Consider the following 21,825-nt stretch of genomic DNA (forward strand, 5'->3'; position numbering starts at 1 on the left):
ACTGACGCCAATCCTTGCATTCAACTTTCTAGTTTTTCTGTCACAAGTAAAAATTGAGTTCCTCTTTCCAAAACTAATAGTTCTCATAATCTACAATACTCGAGATCATTCTTCTTAACCATTATCAGCTTCAACTAACAAGCCAATGGTCATTCTTTACAGTGAATACACACAATTGAACATTAAAGCAAAAACAAATGTCAATTCATGAAGAACATAACGCCCAAGAAGTATAAAGGAGAGTAGGATTCAATAGCTTTCCACACAATCTCACAAAATATCGTTATAAACCGATATCTTGTTGATTTCCATGATATGTACACGGGTTTCTAGCCTAGACACGGTGCAATATATGTTAAGTTCATGACAGAACTAAATAGATTAGAGTCACAGCGTATTTACTTCTTCTGTTAACTGCCCTCATTCTTTATGCCATTTGGCAGTGTAGGAATGAATTAACTTTCAAGACCTCTCAAATTAGTCCTACGATTCATTATAGTCAAGCTATCATTGACAACTAGGAATTCTGAGAAATTACGTCTCAGAATCTCCAATAGAGATATATATTTCCGTCCAAAAGAAAATTACGTGTTGAGCATAATATAAGGGATGTTTAGGGAAAATAATTTTGGAATGGAGAACTTCCACAGTATGCTCACTAGTTCTTCACGCCAACCATAGTGGAATACTCTTCCTATCCTTAATGTAAGATCTATTTAATTAATTTAATTAGATTAAGAAAGTTAGGTAAGTTAGTTAATTATAAGAAATATGACTTTTTGTCTTAAAATACCATAATTATTTTCCTTAATATTCTCCCTCTCTCTTCTACTTAATTATAACTGAAGGAGTATCAATAGGGATAATTTAAAAAAAATTAATAAACATGTCTTATACGTAGGACCAACATTAAGGGAGGAGTACAAGCTAAGTCTGAAAAAGAACCAAATAGATCAGTGGCGGCATTATTTCAAAGAGAAAGAATTGATACACAATAATCACGGTACATAAAATAGATTATCTTGAAGGATTTGCACGTAGGAAAGCTAATTACACATCCAATTGTTTCCAATCACGTTTTATGTAACTGGATCATCGACGAAGACATTATAATTACTAGTATTCGTTATCCAACATCAGTCAATCCCCTGATGTAGCCCCTTTTTCAAAAGGAAAATATCAAATTTTGTACCGCTGGGAAGTATTTACCTCTCATAATTCCTGGAAATGTTTCCGCGAAATGTCAGAATTCAGAATCAAACAATGAGTAGAGCACATGTTTTGGTTTTACCCTTACCAATACAAGGCCATATTAATCCTCTTATGGAGCTTTCACTTGAATTGCGCAAACATGGCATCAAAATCACATTCGTGAACACGGACTTCAACCACAAGCGAATCATGAAAGCTATTCGGGCAACAAGGGGTGAAGAAGAAGGAGAAGAAGAGCGAGTGGGAAATTATCAGATTAAACTGGTATCAATCCCTGGAGGGCTACAACAAGAGGAAAAAAAGGCTCGTCCTGTGGACAGATTAATGGATTCAGGGTGGCAAGTCATGCCAGAGAAGTTGTTGAAGCTGATCCAAGAGATAAATGAATCAGAAAGCGAAAAGATCAGCTGTGTAGTGGCAGATAAGGGTATGGGATGGGCACTTGAGGCTGCAGAGAAGATGGAAATCAAACGGGCTGTGTTCTTTCCTGCTTCAGCTTCAAACTTGGCCTTGTTTCTCAGCATCCTAAAACTGCTTCATGATGGAATCATTGACAGTGATGGTGAGGCCATTTGCTTTGTTATTTTCTTTCACATTTAGGAATCAGCATACGAAAATGATAATGAACACTTGATGAGAATTTAGCCTTCAATATCTAAAAAAGTCAAGGCACTAGTTATAGTTTCAGACATGGCACCTAAACCTTTAACATTTATGTCTGACGCCACAACTAAACTTTTCGTAAAGAAGATCATAAAAAATCATTTCACAAGCATTTGGCTTTTACTTACTATAGCTTAAGTGTCTGTATCTGCTAGTGCCCAAACGGAAATAAGGGAGAAACAACAATAAAACTGGATTTACTCACAATAATCTTCCTCCCAGAACAGAAAGAAGTTACAAAAGTAAGAAAAACACACCGAAAGAGAAAGATAAATGATGAAGAAAGGCTATCTTCCTCCACCCCACACTGGCATTCGAGAGGCCAGAGCTCTCCTCACTACTCTCAAATTACAAAAAAGCTCTTCTCACTACTCTCAAATTACACAACAAGTCCTACCCCTCTCAGGATACAACCATTACTAATATAAGCCCAAAAAGTGAATCACACAATCCCCAATACACCCTTTTCTAGGTCAGGCCTATAGCCACCCTAAAACAACTCCAATGCTTAGTTTCTTTCTCCAAAACAGAAGGAAGCTTGAGGTCAATACCCTGGACGGCAGAAATGGCTTTCCTCTTTCTTGTATCTTCCTACTTTTACTTTTAAGCTTTGACCAGTAAAAGCACCTCTATCAGTATCCAAACAGTTAGAACTTCTCAAAAGTGATTTGTAATATGTATTCTAGGAACACCAACAAAAGATCAGATTATTCATTTGGCTCCAGAGATTCCTGCCATGAGGACAACACATTTAATGTGGACACAAGTTTGTGACAACTTGGATGCATAAAAAACTTTGTTCAACCTTGTAATGATGAGCAACAAAATTGTGGAAAGCACTGACCGGGTCATCTGCAACTCAACGCATGAACTTGAGGCTCCAACATTGTCTTTTGCTCCGAGGATTCTTCCTATAGGTCCACTTCAAGCAAGAAAGAACAACCACATTGATCATTTAGCAAGTTCCCTTTGGCCAGAGGACTCAACTTGCTTAAATTGGCTAGATCTACAACGAGAGAAATCAGTTATTTATGTTGCTTTTGGAAGTTTAGCGAAATTTGACCATAACCAGTTGCAAGAACTAGCATTGGGACTTGAGGTCTCAATCAAGCCATTTTTGTGGGTGTAAGATCAGATATCAATAACGGGGCAAACTGTGAGTTTCTAAAGGAATTTGAAAAGAGGTTATGTTCTCATGGGAAGGTAGTTGGTTGGGCTCCTCAGCAAAAGGTTCTAGGTCATCCTTCAATTGCTTGTTTCGTTAGCCATTGTGGTTGGAATTCTACCATAGAAGGTGTCATCAATGGAGTGCCTTTTTTGTGTTGGCCTTTCTTTGCTGACCAGTTTATTGATGAGACCTACATTTGTGATATTTGGAAGGTCGGGTTAAGGCTTGATCGAAGCAATGTGATAGTTAGCCGAGAAGAAATAGCAACTAAGATTAAGCAAGTGGTCTATGATGAGGGATTCAGATTAAGGGCTTTACAACTGAAGGAAAAGGTCATCAATAGTGTCAAAGAAGGTGGCAGCTCATACAAAAATTTGAACAACTTTGTTAATTGGATTAAAGCATAAGGAAAGTATTTCAATTTATAACTCAAGTGCAATATGACAAAGGAACTAAGAGAAACTTTGTTCACCCTCTTAGCATCTGAAATACTTGCACTGATATATCACCGTAAAAAAACTGATGAACTTACGGAGGGTGTTAAATGTTTTTTTTTTTCTCAAGGCAATCTTCAACAGTATCCTACTTTGTTTTTGTTCTTTTTGGTTGTTTTGAAGTTTTTTTATTGAATTAACTTGAGGCCCATAATGCCAGTCCTTAAATTCGACTTTCTAGTTTTTCTATCACGGGTAAAAAAATTAAAAGTTACTATCTCCAAAACTATTAGTAGTTCTCATAATCTACAGCACTCAACAATAATTCCACACAGAGTGCTTCATTGGGTTAGAAGATCATTCATCTTAGCAGTTATCAGATCCAACTAACAAACCGATAGTCTTTCTCTACACAATGAAATATTAAAGCAAAAACAAATAATGCCAATTTATGGAGTGTGGTGGCTCCATTTGCACATCGTTTAGAAGAAAGCAGGCTTTAATAGGTGGCCACACAATCCCACAAAATATTAAGTTATAAACCATTATATCAATTACACGTTGATTTCCAAGATGTTCTAAACATGGCCCAATAGTTAAGTTACCATCAGAGTCAAAATGTTTCAGAGAGTAAAATTTGATGCACAATATTGGTGCACAAAATACATTATTCAAAAGGAGTCATTTTACCATTTATTGTTAGGATATACTACCTCCAATTCTTAATATAAAACCTAGTTGACTAATTTGAGGAGATTAAGGAAGTCAAACAAATTACTTTAAAATATTATATTTATAATTTTTAAAACAAATTTGACTGGCTTATAAACTGATATTTAATCCAATAATATATATAAATATTTTAGAAAAATCATGTAATAGATGCTATAATTAAATAAATTTTTAACTACCTTAATTTTTCACTAATTAGTCAATTCGGTTAAAACGCGCGGAGGTAGTCTATACGTATTCCCAGCAGAGTTGGCGAAATGCTTAAGGATATTCTCGTATGGGTATGTCAGTTTGTTGAATGGAATAATGTTCCAGACAGGTGTGTTGTCTATATCTCTTTTTCAATAACAGAAACATATATTTCCATCCAAACGAAAAATTACACGCTGATGATAGTTTAATATTCCTGGAGTCTTATTTATAAATCACTTCCAACATGTTTCATATAAACCAATAAAAACCAAACTTCATTAACTTTCATTAAAATTTAACAACTTTCTAACTTTATCCCTATTTAATATAAAATAAACCTCATAAGAATGACGTTAATACAATAATAAATGAAAGGCGAAGTTATATATTCATATGAAAATTTCCTCTCTTTATCTTATAAATAGGATTAGAGGAGTACGTATTAAGGCTAAAGAAGGACGAAATGGGCTAGTGGCGCACTTATTTCAAAGAGGAAAATTTGAAGCATAATTAATCAAAGGATTCGCACACAAGAAAGCTAATTCCACATCCAAATCTTTCCAATCAAGTTTAATGTAATTGAAGTATCTACGACGAAATCATAATTATTGGTATTCTTTATTCAACATCCACGTCACATCCCATGATATGATTCCATTTTCAATCAAGGAAAACATCAAGTTTTGATGCCACCGGAAGTACTTACCTCTCATAATTCCTGGAAATTTTCCCATAAAATCTCATAATTCAGAATCAAACGATGAGTAGAGAGGGATGGAAGTTTTTTTTTTTTTTGTAAATAGGAGGGCGCACGTTTGATCCTACTTGTAACCATAGGTCATTAATGCTTGTCCCACTAATTCCAAGAAAATAAATTGATGAAAACACTGGTTATGACACCTCACTTAAAGTCTTTGAGATTTTAAACAGAAATTGTTTATGACATTGTAGCTAAACCTTGAATATATGTATGCCTGCCATCATGACTAAACTATTTAATTATAAGGAAGATCTTGATAAAACTTCTCATAAGCATATGATTTTTAGGTAATAGCTTAAATTATGAGTTAAAAAGAGGGAGTGTACCAAATATATGTATCCAAACTCTTAGAACTTCTCCAAAATGATTTGTTATATCTATTATAGGAACACCAACAAAAGATCAAATTATTCATTTGGCTCCAGAGATGCCTACTATGAAGACAAAACGACACAAGTTTGCGACAACTTGAACGCAAAACAAATTTGTTCAACTTTATAATGAGGGGCAACAAATTTCTGGAAAGCACAGACTGGGTAATATGCAACTGAACTCTAGAGCTTGAGGCTCCAACATTTGCTTTTGCTCCAAACATTCTTCCTATAGGTCCACTTCAAGCAAGAAAGGGCAACCATATTGATCATTTAGCCTGATCGTTTTGGCCGGAGGATTCAACTTAATTGGCTATATCTACAACCAGATAAATCAGTTATTTATGTTGCTTTTGGAAGTATAGCTACATTTGATCATACCCAGTTACAAGAACTAGCATTGAGACTTGAACTCTCAAACAAGCCACTCCTATGGGTTGTAAGACCAGATATTACTAACGGGGAAAACTATGACTTCCTAAAAGAATTTGAAGAAAAAGTGTATTCCCGTGGGAAGGTAGTGGGTTGGGCTCATCAACAAAAGTTTACAAGTCATTATTCAATTGCTTGCTTCTTAAGCCACTGTGGTTGGAATTCTACGATAGAAGGCGTCATCAATGGAGCACGTTTCTTGAGTTGGCCTTTCTTTTCTGACCAGTTTATTGATGAGAGCCACATTCGTGATATTTGGAAGGTCCGGCTAAGGCTTGGTCGAAGCGATATGATCATTAATTACCCAAGAAGAAATAGCTTCTAAGATTAGGCTAGTGGTCCATGATGAGGGATTTAGAGTAAGTGCTTTACAGCTAAAGGTAAGGGCCATTAATGGTGTCAAAGAAGATCGCAGCTCAAACAAGAATATGAAGAACTTTGTTGATTGGATTAAGGCATAAAGGAAATATTTCGGGTTTATAAGCCAAGTGCAATATGGCAAAGGAAAATAGACAAATTTGTTCTGCATATGACATAGCATATGAAAATACTACCTCCCATTCTTAATATAAGAACTAGTTGACTAATTTGAGTAGATTAAAAAAACTAGTTAAGTTAATTATTTGTAATAGATAGGTATTATTTTTCGTAAAATATCCTTACTAATCAAGTATATTAGTTAGAACTATCAGTATTATAAGAACTACTTTGGAGAAAAAATTGGATAAATATGAGAGACAAAGTAGATTGGGGTCTTCTATTTAATATCAAAATTTAGTACTTGTGATGATGTAAGAAGGGACTCTAATGAACTTGTTGAGGGGGTGGAATTTTTTTTTAAGCTAATATATTTTGTTTAAAAATATCCTCATTTGTTTTTATGTTTTCTATAAGTTCTCTTATTGAATTAGCCTAAAACTTACAGAAACACTTCTGTTGTATGAGGGCATAGCACAACCTTAAAATGACCACTACAATAATATTATCTTACTCCCTTTTTTTTTTTTGGCACAAGGTAAGCAAATACATCTTGTTCAACCCCAAGAAGATCAAGCAAGTCCGTCATTGAAAGGTTCATAATAACAGTAATTCATATGTGCATCCCTTAATTACATGGTTCATTAAATTTTATATATAAGAATAACTAATGTTTATATAGCACAATATTATTTTGAACTAACTAAAAAATTTCAATCAGCGGAACTAGTTGAAGAGAAAATAAACATACTTGAATCTGATGGTATATACAGCAAATGTCACAGCAGGAAGAGTGAGTTGGGTTCAGAGAATGAAACTGTTTAGATTCAGTTTTTGGTTGCTTTTGTCCGTATATCTCCAATCACTCACCTAAAACTACTTCTTACCTGTGTATGTAACTCCCTTCTTTCAAATAAATGGGTATATTACATATATTTGCCCTTAATTTTTCTTATCTCTGTTTGTATCCCAGTCATAGTGGGTTTGAGCTTATTCATCAAGGGTGGACGGATTCTTCTTGCAGTCTCGTTAATCTTTATTATCTTCTTTATTTTTAACTAGTTCTCAAAATAATCGACATAGAGGCTTTGGAATCATTCAAATACGAGTTAACCAATTTTTCAACTAATTAAAATGAATATGAAATCTCCAGAGAGTTAGAGAGTTGACGAGACAGGATATGAATAGATGTGGCTAGACAAGGGAATCCAACAGAATCCAATCATATCCGAATATTTCCAATCATGCTTCATGTAATTGGACCCACCACATGTCCATGGCCAAAAAAGGCAAACAAAAATCTATATTTAGTCTAGTTTTACTACTTTTGGCAAGCACGCACGCACACACGTCTCATGATCCCTGGCCATATTTGCATGAACTTTCAGAGAAAAAAGAGTTCAGACTTCAGAGTTAAACAATGAGGAGAGCACATGTTCTGGTTTTGCCTTTAACTGCACAAGGCCATATTAATCCAATCATGGAGCTTTCACAAGAACTGCTCAAACATGGCATCGAAATCACATTCGTGAACACGGATTTCAACCACAAGCGAATCATGAAAGCTATCCAGGCAACAAGAGGTGAAGGAGAAGAAGAACAAGTAGGAAATGATCAGATTAAACTGGTATCAATCCCTGATGGGCTACAACAAGAGGAAAACAAGGCTCATCCTGTGGACAAATTAATGTAATCAGGGTGGCAAGTGATGCCAGAGAAGTTGGAGAAGCTGATCCAAGAGATAGATGAATCAGAGAGCGAAAAGATCAGTTGTATATTGGCAGATAAGGGTATGGGATGGGCACTTGAAGCTGCAGAGAAGATGGGAATCAAACGAGCCGTGTTCTTTCCTGCTTCAGCTTCAAACTTGGCCTTGTTCCTCAGCATCCCAAAACTGCTTCATGATGGAATCATTGACAGTGATGGTGAGACCATTTGCTTCGTCATTTTCTGTCACATTTGGGAAACAGTATCCGAAAATGATAATTATGGCTCCTCACTTGAACCCTTTTTTTAAAAAAAAAAAAAAAAACCAAACTCAAACGAACCGTTGAAGAGTTTCAAAAGAAACTGTTTTGCAAAGAAGATCATAACAAATCTTTTCATAAGCATATGGCTTTTACTTAATTAATAGCTTAAATGTGTGCATCCAAGTAGTTAGAACTTCTCAAAAGTGATTTGTAATCTGTATTATTCTAGGAACACTGACAAAAGAGTAGATTATCCATTTGGCTCCTGATGCCTGCTATGAGGACAACACATTTAATGTGGACCCAAGTTTGTGACAACTTGAATGCGCAATAAACTATGTTCAACTATGTAGTGAGGAGCAACAAAATTGTGGAAAGAACAGACTGGGTGATCTGCAACTCAACACATGAACTTGAGGCTCCAACATTTTCTTTTGCTCCGCGGATTCTTCCTATAGGTCCGCTTCAAGCAAGAAAGAACAACCACTTTGATCATTTAACAGGATCCTTTTGGCCAGAGAACTCAACTTGCTTGAATTGGCTAGATGTACGGCCAGACAAATCAGTTATTTATGTTGCTTTTGGAAGTCTAGCTAAACTTGATTTTTACCCAGAACCCAGTTGCAAGAGCTAACATTGGGACTTGAACTTTCAAACAAGCCATTTCTTTGGGTTGTAAGATCAGATATCAATAAAGGGGCAAACTACGGGTTTCTAAAAGAATTTGAAGACAGATTGTGTTCTCATGGGAAGGTAGTGGGTTGGGCTCCTCAGCAAAAGGTTCTACGTCATCCTTCAGTTGCTGCTTCTTAAGCCATTGTGGTTGGAACTCTACCATAGAAGATGTCATCAATGGAGTGCCTTTATTGTGTTGGCCTTTTTTCACTGGCCAGTTTATTGATGAGACCTACATTTGTGATATTTGGAAGGTCGGGTTAAGGCTTGACCGCAGCAATGTGATAATTAACCAAGAAGAGATAGCATCTAAGATTAAGCAATGATGAGGGATTCAGAGTAAGGGCTTTATAGCTGAAGGTGTTGGCGGGGGAATGGTTCACTGAAAAGTATAAGAAGAGATATAGAAAAAAGTGGTGCATGATGTCTTCAAGGCGTGGACAGCACTCTCTTTTAGGTTTAATTCGCCCCCACCTATTCCTATTTTATAGGGTGCAAGTTGGAATGCTCGACAAATTTTCTTCAGAATACAATGAAGACCCTTTGAATAAGGATTGTACTTCTAAAATTTAAGCAAAGACAACAATAGTTTTTACAAGGTAATAATTTGATTCTATCTTTGCGTGCACTCAAAGACAAAGGCAATGAGTTTGATTTTTGTGTTTGTGTTGTATTGTTTTCAGAAAAAGTGATGGTTAGGGGTTTATATAGATCATGAAATGATGCCTTGAAAAGATACCTTTTGGAATAATACCTTATTAGTTAAAAAGTTACAACCATATGTTGGTTCATGAACTAACATAATTTAAATAGATACAATGTATTTGATATATAGGGTTTTTTGGTGTTTTAACTTCCTACGTAACCCTTCATATAAATATATTAATTTATATGAAAACACAACCCCTCATATAAATATATTAATTTATATGAGAACATAACCCTTCAAATAAATTTATTAATTTATATGAAGATATAACCCCTCATATAAATTTGTTAATTTAATAAATTTATATAAGAATATGATTTTTTAAAAATACATCTCTTCATTTTAAAAATATTCCAACAATCCCCCACTATGTTTAAAATGAACCCTAACTCTTGTCACTTCAAAAATCTCATGTTTTTAGTAAAGGTATCTTAAGGATTTGAATCTTTACCTAAGACATGGTTTCAGCCATCCGAAATAATATGGTAGACTAAGCTTTGAACCAATTATCCTACTTGAATAGGTGTGCATGACTCATGTATGGGATCTTAAACCACTGTATGTCACTTAAAATGACATGTTTATGGCCTTGTGTCCGTACCCTTTTCATGAAGAGTTTTCAGAGTCAAGTTCTTAGACTACTAGAAGCGGCCTCACTTCACTCTCATATAGGTAAACTCTATCAAGAGCACCACCATGATTAATGCTCCAGCAAATATATGTTTATAAATCTATGCCAAATTAAAGGTCAACCTTTCTCTTTTAAACCTCATGGTTGCCAAGTACTTTTCAACCTTGGGATGTATAAACATATCAAGTACTTGCAATCACTCTAATAGTGTACTTTCATCATTGAACCCAAGAATTGATATGATGGTCAAGTGTGAGTTAGGTTTCCACTATCAATGATCAAGATTTATAAAGCTTCAATCCTATCCCCTTTGATATTTTCAACATCATTTCTCTTGCTAAACCTTTCGTCGAAGGATCTACAATATTCAATTAAGATTTTATATAACTTATGAAAATTACTCCATTCATAATCAGATTCTTCATAGAAATATGTCTCAATCCAATATGTCGTGATTTCCCATTATAAACTTGGCTATAAGCCCTTGAAAGAGTAGACTGACTATTACAATGGATAGATATTAGTGCTATTAGCTTAGGTCATATAGGAATTCCAAGTAACAAGTAGAGTCTGCAATACAAATTTGTTTCTTAAATCCCCAAGAAATAGCACCTCCACCTAAAATAAAGACCCATCTACTTGTAGAAGCATGATCTTATGAGTAACTTATCCAACTGGCATCTGTATGTCTTTGCAAAATTAAGTAAAAGTATAGACTTGCACCCAAACTTATTAAGTAAAGGTATAGAAATTAAATTCTTCCTAACTTTTGGTACATAATAGATACAAAACAATGTACTTGTTAGCATCTAAAATACTTGTACTGGTATATCATTACAAGAAGGGGCTCTAATGAACTTGTTGCGGGTGTCAAAATTTCTTTTAAGTTAATGGATTTTCTTCAACAATATCCTAGTTTTCTTTTCATTCTTTGTGGTTGTTTTGAGGTGCTTTTATCGAATTAACCTAAGGCTATGAATTCCAGTTCTTAGATACATGTAAGTTCATGACAGAACTAAATAGATTAGAGTCACAGTGTTTCAGAGAGTGAAATTTGATGCACTACAATAGATTATTCAACTCCTACATGAAAGATTTTCACATTAGCAGCTGTTTTTATGCTTCCTAGTTCTGAAGTGAAACATTTCGGCAATATTTTTTGGTCTTAGTCACTCTAGGCCGCCTCTGGTTTCCCAAATATTTTTATAGAAATAATTTTATTTGATGCATCGGGAAAAGTATGAGCATTGGTTATTTTATTTGTGTTTGGTTCGATGGAATGGCTATAATATCCCTGCTACAGAAATCACTTAAAATATTTATTAATAAAAAGTTTCAAATCTTATGACAAAAACATATTGAAATGCTACCTCCAATCTTACATATAGAAGATAGATAATTTATTTTGGTATTAAATATAAAACTTCAATCCATTTTGTATCCTAAATTTGTTGGAATATTTTTAAAATGAAGAGATGTGTTTTTCAAAAGTCATGTTCTTATGTAAATTTAATAAATTAATAAAGTTATATGAGGGGTTACGTCTTTATATAAATTAATAAATTCATTTGAAGGGTTTTGTTCTCATATAAATAAATGTATTTATATGAGGGGATGTGTCTTCATATAAATTAATATATTTATATGAAGGGTCATGTAGGAAGTTACAATACTAAAAGACTCTACATATTAAATGCATTTTATTCATTTAAATTATCTTGGCTTATGAACCAACATATAATTGTGACTTCATTAATAAGGTATTATTCCAAAAAGTATCTCTTCAAAGCATTATTTCATGATCTATATAAACCTTTTACCATCACTTTATTTAGACACAAGACAACACAAACACAAAGATCAAACACATTGCCTTTGTCTTTAAGTACATGCAGAGATAGAGTCAAATTATCACTTTCTAAAAATCATTGTTGTCTTCGCTTGAGTCTTGGAAGTATAATCCATATTCAAGGGTCTTCATTGTATTTTAAAGGAAATTCTCCAGCCATTCCAACTTGCAATCTATAAGACAGGAATAGATGGGGGCGAATTAAGCCTAAAAGAAAGTGTTGTTCACACCTTAAAGATATCGTGCACCACTTTGTTCTTCATCCCTTCTTGTACTCTTCATAAAACCATTCCCGCCAACAAAATTTATAATTTTCGCCTGAAGTATCCCTATTAAATGCATATAGTAAGAAGACTTTTATCAAAAGGTAATTATAATATATTATTAGAAAGGGTATTTAGGTGGGTGGTTGACATATCCTATTGTGACCGTGAAGCAAACACTGTGGCAGATAGCATGGCTACGGAGGCTAGGGGAATGTTGGTCGACTTCCTTGTGCTGAACACGCCCCCGGAAACGGCTAAAGGCTTCTTACAGTTGGATAGGAATAATATGTCTACTCTTGACAGTTCAGTTGCTTAGTTTGTAATAGATGCCCGCTTCAATAAAAAAAAAAAAAAGAAAGGGTATTTAGGAAAATCAACATAGTATACATTTGTTACAAACAACTAACTTCTAACTTAATTAATTTTGTTAAGATTTCCAAATTAGTTATTTAACTTTTATAACAAGGATATAGGAGGGAGTAATATATATCTATATTTTTATTAAAATGAATTTTTCTATTTATTACAAAATATCCTTGAGAAACTAAAATGGATCTACTTATGATCACGATTCATCGTACATAAAATAGATTATATTGAAGGATTTTCACATAAGAAATCTAATTCCACGTCTAAATGTTTCCAATAAGGTTTTATATAATTGGAGCTAATTCCACATCCAAATGTTTCCAATCACGTTTTACGGAATTGGAGCATCTGTGAAGAAACTGTAATTACTGGTATTCATCATTAAACATCCACATCACATCCCAAAATAATATGATTCCATTTTTAATAAAAGAAAATATCAAGTTTTGATAACACTGGGAAGTATTTACCTCTCATAATCCCTGGAAATTTTTCCCATGAAATTTCAGAATCCAGGATAATCAAACGATGAGTAGAGCACATGTTTTGGTTTTGCCTTTTCCAGCACAAGGCCATGTGAATCCTCTTATGGATCTTTCACATGAACTGGCCAAACATGACATCAAAATCACATTTGTGAACACAGATTTCATCAACAAGCAAATCATGGAAGCTGAGGCAACAAGAAGTGAAGATAAAGAACAAGTGGGAAGTGATCAGATTCAAATGGTCTCAATCCCAGATGGGATAGAACAAGAGGAGGACAGGAATCGTTGGGAGATATTAATAGAGTCAATCTGGCAAGTTATGCCAATGAAGCTTGAACAGCTGATCCAAGAGAAAAGTGAAAAATCAGAGAATGAAAAGATTAGTTGCGTAGTTGCAGATGCTGCCATGGGATGGGCACTTGAAGTTGCAGAGAAGATGGGAATCCATCGTGCTACGTTCTTGTCTACATCAGCTGCGGTCTTGGCCTTGTGTTTCAGCATTCCAAAACTGCTTGATGATGGAATTATTGATGATGATGGTGAGACCTTTGTGCTTAACTTCGTTTTTCTCCCCTTTTTTCTGCATTTTCTTTCACAAATGGAAATGATGATTAAAAACATGATGAGTATTTAGTCTTACATACATCAGAAATGATCAAACTACTTATAGTTCTTCTCTTAAAACTATTTTAAGTGCATGGTTGGAGTAAAGTTGTTGAACTTTAAGTAGTTTGATCATTTCTGATGTATGTAAGACTAAATACTCATCATGTTTTTAATCATCATTTCCATTTGTGAAAGAAAATGCAGAAAAATCAGTTACTAGCAGAAGCCATGTTTATGGGGAAGGTAATTTTTGTTGTTTCCAGTGCGTGTCACGTTGCTTCCCCTCTGTACTTGTCTTATTTGTCCTTACATGATGTCAATGGACAACATAGAGAGAGACAATTTTAAAGAAGACAATGTGAGAAAGAAGAAAGAGAAGATAACTTACCATCTTTTTTTTTTTTTTGGAGACAAGACAGAAGACAACTTTAATTTACAAAAATCAGTAACTATAAAAGTCACTTTTACAAAAGCTACTCCAAATAAGCTAGAATTTGAATAGAAATTGTTCATAAGAATTTGAATAAAGTATGTCGCACGTATTACAACTGAACTATACAAAGAATCGAGTTTGATCACAATTAACCTATACACAAGTATAGGATCAATACTTAATAGCTTCAACTTTCTAGTATATTTGCATATATTGTGTATATATAATCATGACAAGTAATCTAATCTCTATTGCAGGAACACCAACAAAAGATCAAATTATTCATTTGGCGCCAAATATGCCTGCTATGAGAACAAAACATTTTCCTTGGGCACAAATGGGTGCTGGCTTGAATGCACAAAAACTTGTGTTCAACTGTATGATGAGAAACAACGCTGCAGAAATTGCAGAGTGGGCGATCTGCAACTCAGCTCATGAACTTGAGCCTTCAGCATTTGCTTGTGCTCCAAATATTCTTCCTATAGGTCCACTCCAAGCAAGCAAGAGCAACCATGTTGATCATTTGGCAGGATCATTTTGGCAAGAAGACTCAACTTGTTTAAACTGGCTTGATCAACAACCAGATAAGTCGGTCATTTATGTTGCATTTGGAAGTTTCACCATCTTTGATCTCCTCCAATTGCAGGAACTAGCACTAGGACTTGAACTCTCAAACAAGCCATTTCTATGGGTCGTAAGATCTGATATCAACAATGGGGCAGTCAATGCCTTCCTAAAAGAATTTGAGGATAGATTATGTTCTCATGGGAAGGTAGTTGGTTGGGCTCCTCAGCAAAAAGTTCTAACGCATCCTTCAATTGCTTGTTTCTTGAGCCACTGTGGTTGGAATTCTACCATTGAAGGTGTCATCAATGGAGTGCCTTTCTTGTCTTGGCCTTACTTCGCTGACCAATTTCTGAACGAAACCTACATTTGTGATATCTGGAAGGTTGGGTTAAGGCTTAACCGAGACAATGGGATTATCAGTCAAGAAGAAATAACATTTAAGATAAAGCAACTGCTCAATGATGAGGGTTTAAGAGCAAGGGCTTCAGAACTAAAGGAAAAAGTCATTGACAATGTCAAAGATGGTGGCAGCTCAAACAAGAATCTGAAGAACCTTGTTGATTGGATAAAAGCATAAACAAATAATTTCATGTCCGTAATTAAAGTCTAACAGGGCAAGAACAAAAACAACCTCTCTGCAAGAGGGAACTTTGACGGACTTGTTCAGGAACTGAAAAAGATCTTCCAAGTTGATGCATTCTCTTTCACTGGTTTGTTTTGTTTTTATGGACTTTCAGCTGTTTCAAAGGACTGTCTCTCTGAACACCCCCCCCCCCAAAAAAAAAAAAAAGAAAGAAAAAAAGTCAACAAGCCTAACAACAAAAGCTAAGAGACGATGTTGAAATTCAGGCCACTGATGCCAGCGGTTCAATTCAATTTGCTTCATTCTTTCTGCCTCAAGTAGAAAGTCTGCAACCCAAAATCATAAAGTTCATATTTCCAAATTAATTAGTCCTGGCAATCTACAGTACTCAATAATAGCTCCACTTTATGCTTCAATGAGTATGAAGATAATGCATCATAGATATTCACAGTTCCAGCTAACATGAGACTGGTCACTCTCTTACAGCAAACTGAACACAACAAATATGAAAGCAAAAGCATATATTGTCTTTGTTACTATTTTATCAAGAACATCACGCCCACAATGCTATGGTGCTATCATTTGCAACTCTTTCAGATGAGAGTACGCATCAATAGCTTATTGAATGCTACATAGTATATTATTTGCATAAACAACCAGCATACATATTACACGTTGATACCAGACAACGTATGCTTAAGGAAAATAACTTTGGAATGGATGGCTTCCATAATGTGCCACTGCCAATGTGCCGTGCATGTTAAGTTCAAAATAGAACAAACTAGCTCAGAGGCACAATGTTTCAAAGAGGCAACTTCGATAAATAATCATGGTGATTATGCAACTTCTACTTGAAAGATTTGCACATAAGCAAGTAATAATTTTTTGCTTCCTTGAGCTCTTAAGTGAAATAATCTGCCAATAATGTTCATTCTCAATTCACTCCAGAAGCTGCATTCTGAACGTAAAACAAAGTCATCCTAGCCTAAACTCCATCATGCACAATTGATGCAATTAATCCCGTATCCAAACATTAGAATAAATTTCATTAAGAATAGCCAGCACTGGATCAATCTTCTTTCTTTGTAGGTTTTCCAAAGCTTGCTAATTATTTTATTCATCTAAGCAGGGGAACGATCCTTCTTGGACAAGAACGAGCATCATTGGAAGTGAACCTGTAATAACCCAAGTTTTACCAAGATATTTATACCTGGTAACAAACTTAAGAACCAAGCAACTTTTTCCATCTTGCATATCCATAAACAATGAAAAAAAGCAATATGCTAGCTGCAGTAATGCCCCCAACAAATGGCCAGAAAACTCCGTGAGTCTGGTATAATGTACAAGGGATGTTCATACCAAACATGCCAGCAATCAAAGTCTCAAAAGCAATGGCAAATGATGCAATGGTCAGTGTCAGCTGAAGCTGAATAAGTTCATTTCGATGGCTGTCAAGTTGGATGTTAACATAGTCCTCTGTGTCGTCAATATACTCCCTCACCTGCAAACCCATAGCCATGGAGTAAGAATAAAATGAGGGTCAAATTCCTTTATTCAAAAAAGAATGAGAGTCAAATTCCATCACAATTAACTAATACAAGTAAAGGCAAAATCTAGTAACAACTTTTTAAATACTTACCACAACTTTACTGATAAAAACAAAATAAACCAGTTTAACATTTTTTACATCTTAACACATCATCAACTCTTTCAAATAATTTTTCATACATGTTGTGCTTTTACTAAGGAAGCTAAAAGGAAAGGGGGAAAAAATGAAGTTTTCCTTAGTCCTTACAGAAACGCTTCCTATGAGTGATGACTACTTAAATTCAAATTAGGCAGCACTTGTGACAATTCAGTATCCATCACCTAACTCATCATTTGGTTCAATGACACATAGACTACTTCTTGCCTACTTCCTCCCTTGGGCCAGAAAAAGATCAGCATAATCTAAACAATTTTATGTAACAGATAAATAAAGTTAGCTAGAGGGGTTAACAGGTAGTCCTGATGGATAGTTGATTATTGTCTATATATAAAAGAGAATATAGGGTCATCATAATCAGTGCATTTGGACTAATGGAATAGAATTGAGTTTCTTTTCTCTCATTTCCTCTCCTCCTCCCTGCCTCTGTCTCTCTCTCTTCCCTCTCTTTCCCAGCTAAATACCATAGCAGTAGTATCCAAAGCCAGGCTCCATGGAACACCCCCGGGCTTATAGAGAGAGAGAGAGAGAGAGAGAGCAATAGGAGAGATACAGAAGAGGAGGGGAAAAGAAAGAAAAGAAACCCTACTATTCCATTAGACCAAACGCAGTGATTACAATGACTCTTTATTCCTTTTTATAGACAGTAATCAACCATCCTAACTACCTGTTAACCCCTTCAATAACTCTTATCTATCTATCTATTATTATATAGAAAACAAGCACACAATTCAGTGGATCCCACAGCCGAAATCATCGGTCCACATTGAGTGCAGACACAACAACTTGTAATAGCAGCCAACCTGGCAAATAAAGGGGGCAATAACCACAATGATCGTCATAAAAAAACTTACTGATAATATCTTGTTCCGTGTTCCATCCAACTGCATAAAATATGCCTCAAGCAACATCTCCAGATCCTCAACATCAGAATCATCCACCACGTTGCTAGTGATAAGACTTCCACTTCTATTAGAGCCATGGTGAGGAACAAGAGCTGCAGTAGCAAAGGCATTTGAGGCAGTGGCTCCCAAGAGAACCTCAGATTGCTGATTCTGCAACCACTTCCTAGTCAAATACAACTGTGCCATATCGTGGTTGTCATCTAGAAGATGTTCAATTTCATCCCGCACCTGAAGAAAAATGATCATACAAATTGCTAAATATGATGTTAACTCCAATATGATTGCATGCATCATCAAATGATACATATTATTAATTAGCTGCAAGAATTTGTGTTTAAGAAAGCAATGACTTCTGAACAGCTCATAAACAGAAATCAATAAATTAGAGGGGAAGGAGATATATTGTTCTTTTCTTTGTTTTAGGACCACATTGTTGAATGCATATAATCATCAGTAAGATTGAGGATTAAACTCCATTCTTGAAATTTTCAACCAATACAGCATTCAGAAGGTTGATCTGATATCAACCTTCCAATAAAAGAAGCAAGTAGAGGCCATCGTTAATGCCCATTCCAATTCAAGAAACAAAAACCCCCCCAAAAAAAGGATCAGACTTGTAAGAATTTTAATCCCACTTACATATTTTAAAATACTTTTTTCCCCCAAAGCTATCCTTGGTCACTTACTGCAGCCCCACGGAGAAAGTAGTCCTTACCAGAGGGACAATAACCACCAGAAAATGAATATATTACATAATGCTTAATGCAGCAGCGTACCTTTTGCACACGTGCCAGCAAACGTGTAAGGTTGCTTTTCAAACTTCGCACATGTTCAAGATTCTTGGTGCTAACATTTCTAGCCAATTCATCCAATACAGGGTATGCACCTTTCTCAAGGTCTGCCACATTTGAGTCCAGATATGTACAGACAACTTCTAAAGCAATCTCTAAAACTTGAAACTCAAACGGAAGCTCAGCTTGCAAACCATCTGCGGGCTCTGGCACAGGTAACCATTGTCTGCCAGTTGAAACAAGCAGTTCATTTTCTTGTTCTTCTGCATGGCCATGAAGTTTTGGCTGGGTTTTATACGGAAGTTGTTGCCTTAGTTGTTCAACAAATGGAAGAACCTCATGGGAAAGAGGATCAAGAACAAGGACTTCTTCGGCCGTGACTATAGCCTTTATAAACTCCAAATTGACTACCATTGCTTTCTCCCTGGCTGTGAGAAGCATATATTGCAACATGAAAATAGAGGAATATCAATCCGGCCCCACTTATAAGGCAAAGATAGAAGAAAATAATAACAAGGCATGCCATTAATTTTTTATCACCACTTTCCCCTATTACCCCTCACTAAATGCTGGTGCGTGTTATTTTATTCTCAAAGCATGTATGACTTCATAGGGACAAAGTTAGAAACTTATTAAATTTTTAGACAGAGTCAATAAGTTTTAAGGTTTTCCTTGTTTCTAGTGAAACACCTTGAAAGTGACTTATAAGTTATAAATAGAATAGATTAGTAATATAAAGACCTGGTTATAACCATATTCTGCTTAAGAGCTGAAACAAAGATAGTGAGTACTGAATAGTATCAACTGTACTGATATAGGTTATTACGGTGCTAGAGTGTCCAGAAAGTGGACCTCAGCCCAAACTTTAAGATCAAAACAAACTCGCATACAAATTATGCATTATTTCCCCGCCACGTTCAAACTGCAATCTCGTCTTTTCACCAAGTGCTCAAGAAATTCAGCTTGAGATACCGCACAAACCTTTTATAAACAATCGCAAAAAATAAACAAAATTTTCTGGAAAGCAGTGACACTCAGAAAGCCATACACAAAACAGTTGATAGGTAAGAAGGAAAAACACAATACGATCCAAATTCATTACCAAGAATATTGGAGGAGTGAGAGAAGAGAGGGCCCAAAATTCTCAAATCCCTGGCCGGAATCGCCGCGACTCTGATAATTGCGTTCTTATCCAACTCAACGAGCTCCGATTGACCCGACCGATCAAACCTCATCCACAACCTCGCGACGCCGGCCTTCTTCTTGGTCTTTACCAACGCCCCACCACCACCCCCACCAGGTGAGCCCAAAGTCCCGATTGTCTGCTGCTGCGGCGGCGATGGTGGTGGCCGATGATCAGCCGCCTTCTTTGGGCGACGGCGTAAGCTTGAGGATCGAAAGGAGAGAAGACCCTTACCCTTATTTTTACCCATATTCTTCCCTATATCACACAAATTCCTTTAAGTGGTAGGAACAACAACTGTCAATCCCCTTCGGGATTCTCAACTTCGTCGTCTTCTTCTCCGGGTCCTCCTTCACCACTCTGATCTTCCATACAAGGCTTTTGGTTAGAAGCTTAGTGTTAGTTTGGGGTTTTGTTTATATTTTATACCGTATAACGGATACGATCAGCGAAGGTTACTTTCTCCTGAGTTCTGACTTCCGATCTGAATACGGCCTCCATGATTTTTTTTTTTTCCTTTTTTAACATGAATTTTTGGAGGAAAAAATGTTTAATATGTTTATTAATTTTATTAAAGAATACCCTCTTCATTTTTTCATAAGTTATATTTTAAAAAATAATATTTTATTTATAAATTATTTTACAAAATGTATGATATAATTAATTTCTTAATAATATTCTTGGTGTCATGTGGATATTTTTAAATGATTATAAAAGAACAAACAATACACTGATTGATTTTAACCAACTTAATTAATATAAATTAGTTTAAAATGACTTATAAATAAAAAAAGGAAGTGAGTAATTGAAAGATCTTCATTTTGGCGTATGTAAAGTATAGGTCAATTTTATAATAATTTGAATAAAATTTTGTATAATTTTATATATTCTAAGCTTATTTTCAACATTACAAGCTTACGGGAATTGATTTAGAATTTTATGAAATTGGTCAAAAAGTGAACCCGATCAGCTCATCAAACCAGTAAAAAATCATATAGTACTTGTGGTCATAAATATAAGAGTTAATTGACTAATTTAAAAAGATTAAATTACTTAATTATAATATATGTTATATGTTTTTCCTAAAATATAAGTAAGGTAAACTAGTTTGAAAACAAATAATAAATATAAATATTTTAAAATAATTTAAGAATTTTTTAATATTCATAAATTAGTCAATTAGTATTATAGTCTTCTAGTCCTTAATATAAATCTAATTGTTAAGTTAATTTTAGTACTAAATATGATATTTATTTGTCATATTTATCAATTTTTTCTAAATTACCCATATGGATACCCCTTAATCATAATCAAGCAAGTGAGGGATGAAGGATATTAAGAAAGATGATTACGGTGTTTTAGAAAAAATATGTTATATTTTTTATAATGAACTAACTTACCTAACTTCCTTAATCTAATCAAATTAGTTAAATAGGTCTTATATTAAGGATAAGAGGAGTATTAAGTACGGTAGATTTCGTTTCTTTTGAAAGGCAGCTTGGTGAAACTGCAATCTGGTCTGGAAATTGCCCACTTATTGCACAAAAAAGAAAAAAGAAAAAGAAGAAATCGAACGTAGTACCACATTCTCCAGCATTGAAGGGAGCGGCACATGCCAAAGATTCTGGACTTCTGGTTGCAATTCACCAGACTC

At 35.0% G+C, this 21,825-nt stretch overlaps 4 protein-coding genes across 5 annotated transcripts; 3 read left to right on the forward strand and 1 right to left on the reverse strand.

Moving 5' to 3' along the window:
* Positions 1–1,323: 1,323 nt before the first annotated feature.
* LOC114716747 (UDP-glycosyltransferase 83A1-like) lies at positions 1,324–1,741 on the forward strand. The gene is made up of 2 exons (XM_028901833.1): positions 1,324–1,639; positions 1,734–1,741. The coding sequence occupies exons 1-2, from the start codon at positions 1,324–1,326 to the stop codon at positions 1,739–1,741; spliced, it is 324 nt and encodes a 107-aa protein (XP_028757666.1).
* A 948-nt stretch (positions 1,742–2,689) lies between these two features.
* On the forward strand, positions 2,690–3,450 carry LOC114716834 (UDP-glycosyltransferase 83A1-like). The gene is made up of 2 exons (XM_028901939.1): positions 2,690–2,974; positions 3,079–3,450. The coding sequence occupies exons 1-2, from the start codon at positions 2,690–2,692 to the stop codon at positions 3,448–3,450; spliced, it is 657 nt and encodes a 218-aa protein (XP_028757772.1).
* Positions 3,451–13,435: 9,985 nt separating this feature from the next.
* LOC114718825 (UDP-glycosyltransferase 83A1-like) lies at positions 13,436–15,780 on the forward strand. Its single transcript, XM_028904301.1, has 2 exons — positions 13,436–13,937; positions 14,695–15,780. Exons 1-2 carry the CDS (start codon positions 13,439–13,441, stop codon positions 15,579–15,581), a joined length of 1,386 nt encoding a protein of 461 aa, XP_028760134.1. The 5' UTR covers positions 13,436–13,438; the 3' UTR covers positions 15,582–15,780.
* Positions 15,781–16,205: 425 nt separating this feature from the next.
* LOC114718152 (magnesium transporter MRS2-4-like) lies at positions 16,206–20,563 on the reverse strand. Of its 2 annotated transcripts, XM_028903514.1 has the most exons (5): positions 20,091–20,563; positions 18,974–19,416; positions 18,147–18,425; positions 16,947–17,088; positions 16,206–16,762 (listed from the first exon to the last, which is right to left on the reverse strand). In XM_028903514.1, exons 1-5 carry the CDS (start codon positions 20,419–20,421, stop codon positions 16,701–16,703), a joined length of 1,257 nt encoding a protein of 418 aa, XP_028759347.1. In that variant the 5' UTR covers positions 20,422–20,563; the 3' UTR covers positions 16,206–16,700. The 2 variants fall into 2 exon arrangements, with proteins under 2 accessions (XP_028759347.1, XP_028759272.1); XM_028903439.1 differs by having other exon boundaries at positions 16,206–17,088.
* Between the last annotated feature and the right edge of the window lie 1,262 nt (positions 20,564–21,825).

This window comes from Neltuma alba, unplaced genomic scaffold (genome assembly GCF_004799145.2).
Source record: "Neltuma alba isolate B1F8T4 unplaced genomic scaffold, ASM479914v2 tig00000304_pilon, whole genome shotgun sequence".
Lineage (NCBI taxonomy): Eukaryota > Viridiplantae > Streptophyta > Magnoliopsida > Fabales > Fabaceae > Neltuma > Neltuma alba.

Coding starts and splice junctions, on each gene's coding strand:
- LOC114718825 (XM_028904301.1), top strand. CDS start 13,439: ATGAGTAGAGCACATGTTTTGGTTTTGCCTTTTCCAGCACAAGGCCAT. Junction 13,938..14,694: donor TGGAATTATTGATGATGATG/GTGAGACCTTTG, acceptor TCTCTATTGCAG/GAACACCAACAAAAGATCAA.
- LOC114716747 (XM_028901833.1), top strand. CDS start 1,324: ATGGAGCTTTCACTTGAATTGCGCAAACATGGCATCAAAATCACATTC.
- LOC114716834 (XM_028901939.1), top strand. CDS start 2,690: ATGAGCAACAAAATTGTGGAAAGCACTGACCGGGTCATCTGCAACTCA. Junction 2,975..3,078: donor AACTAGCATTGGGACTTGAG/GTCTCAATCAAG, acceptor TCTCATGGGAAG/GTAGTTGGTTGGGCTCCTCA.
- LOC114718152 (XM_028903439.1), bottom strand. CDS start 20,421: ATGGGTAAAAATAAGGGTAAGGGTCTTCTCTCCTTTCGATCCTCAAGC. Junction 19,417..20,090: donor TCACTCCTCCAATATTCTTG/GTAATGAATTTG, acceptor TGCTTCTCACAG/CCAGGGAGAAAGCAATGGTA. Junction 18,426..18,973: donor TGCTGGCACGTGTGCAAAAG/GTACGCTGCTGC, acceptor ATTTTTCTTCAG/GTGCGGGATGAAATTGAACA.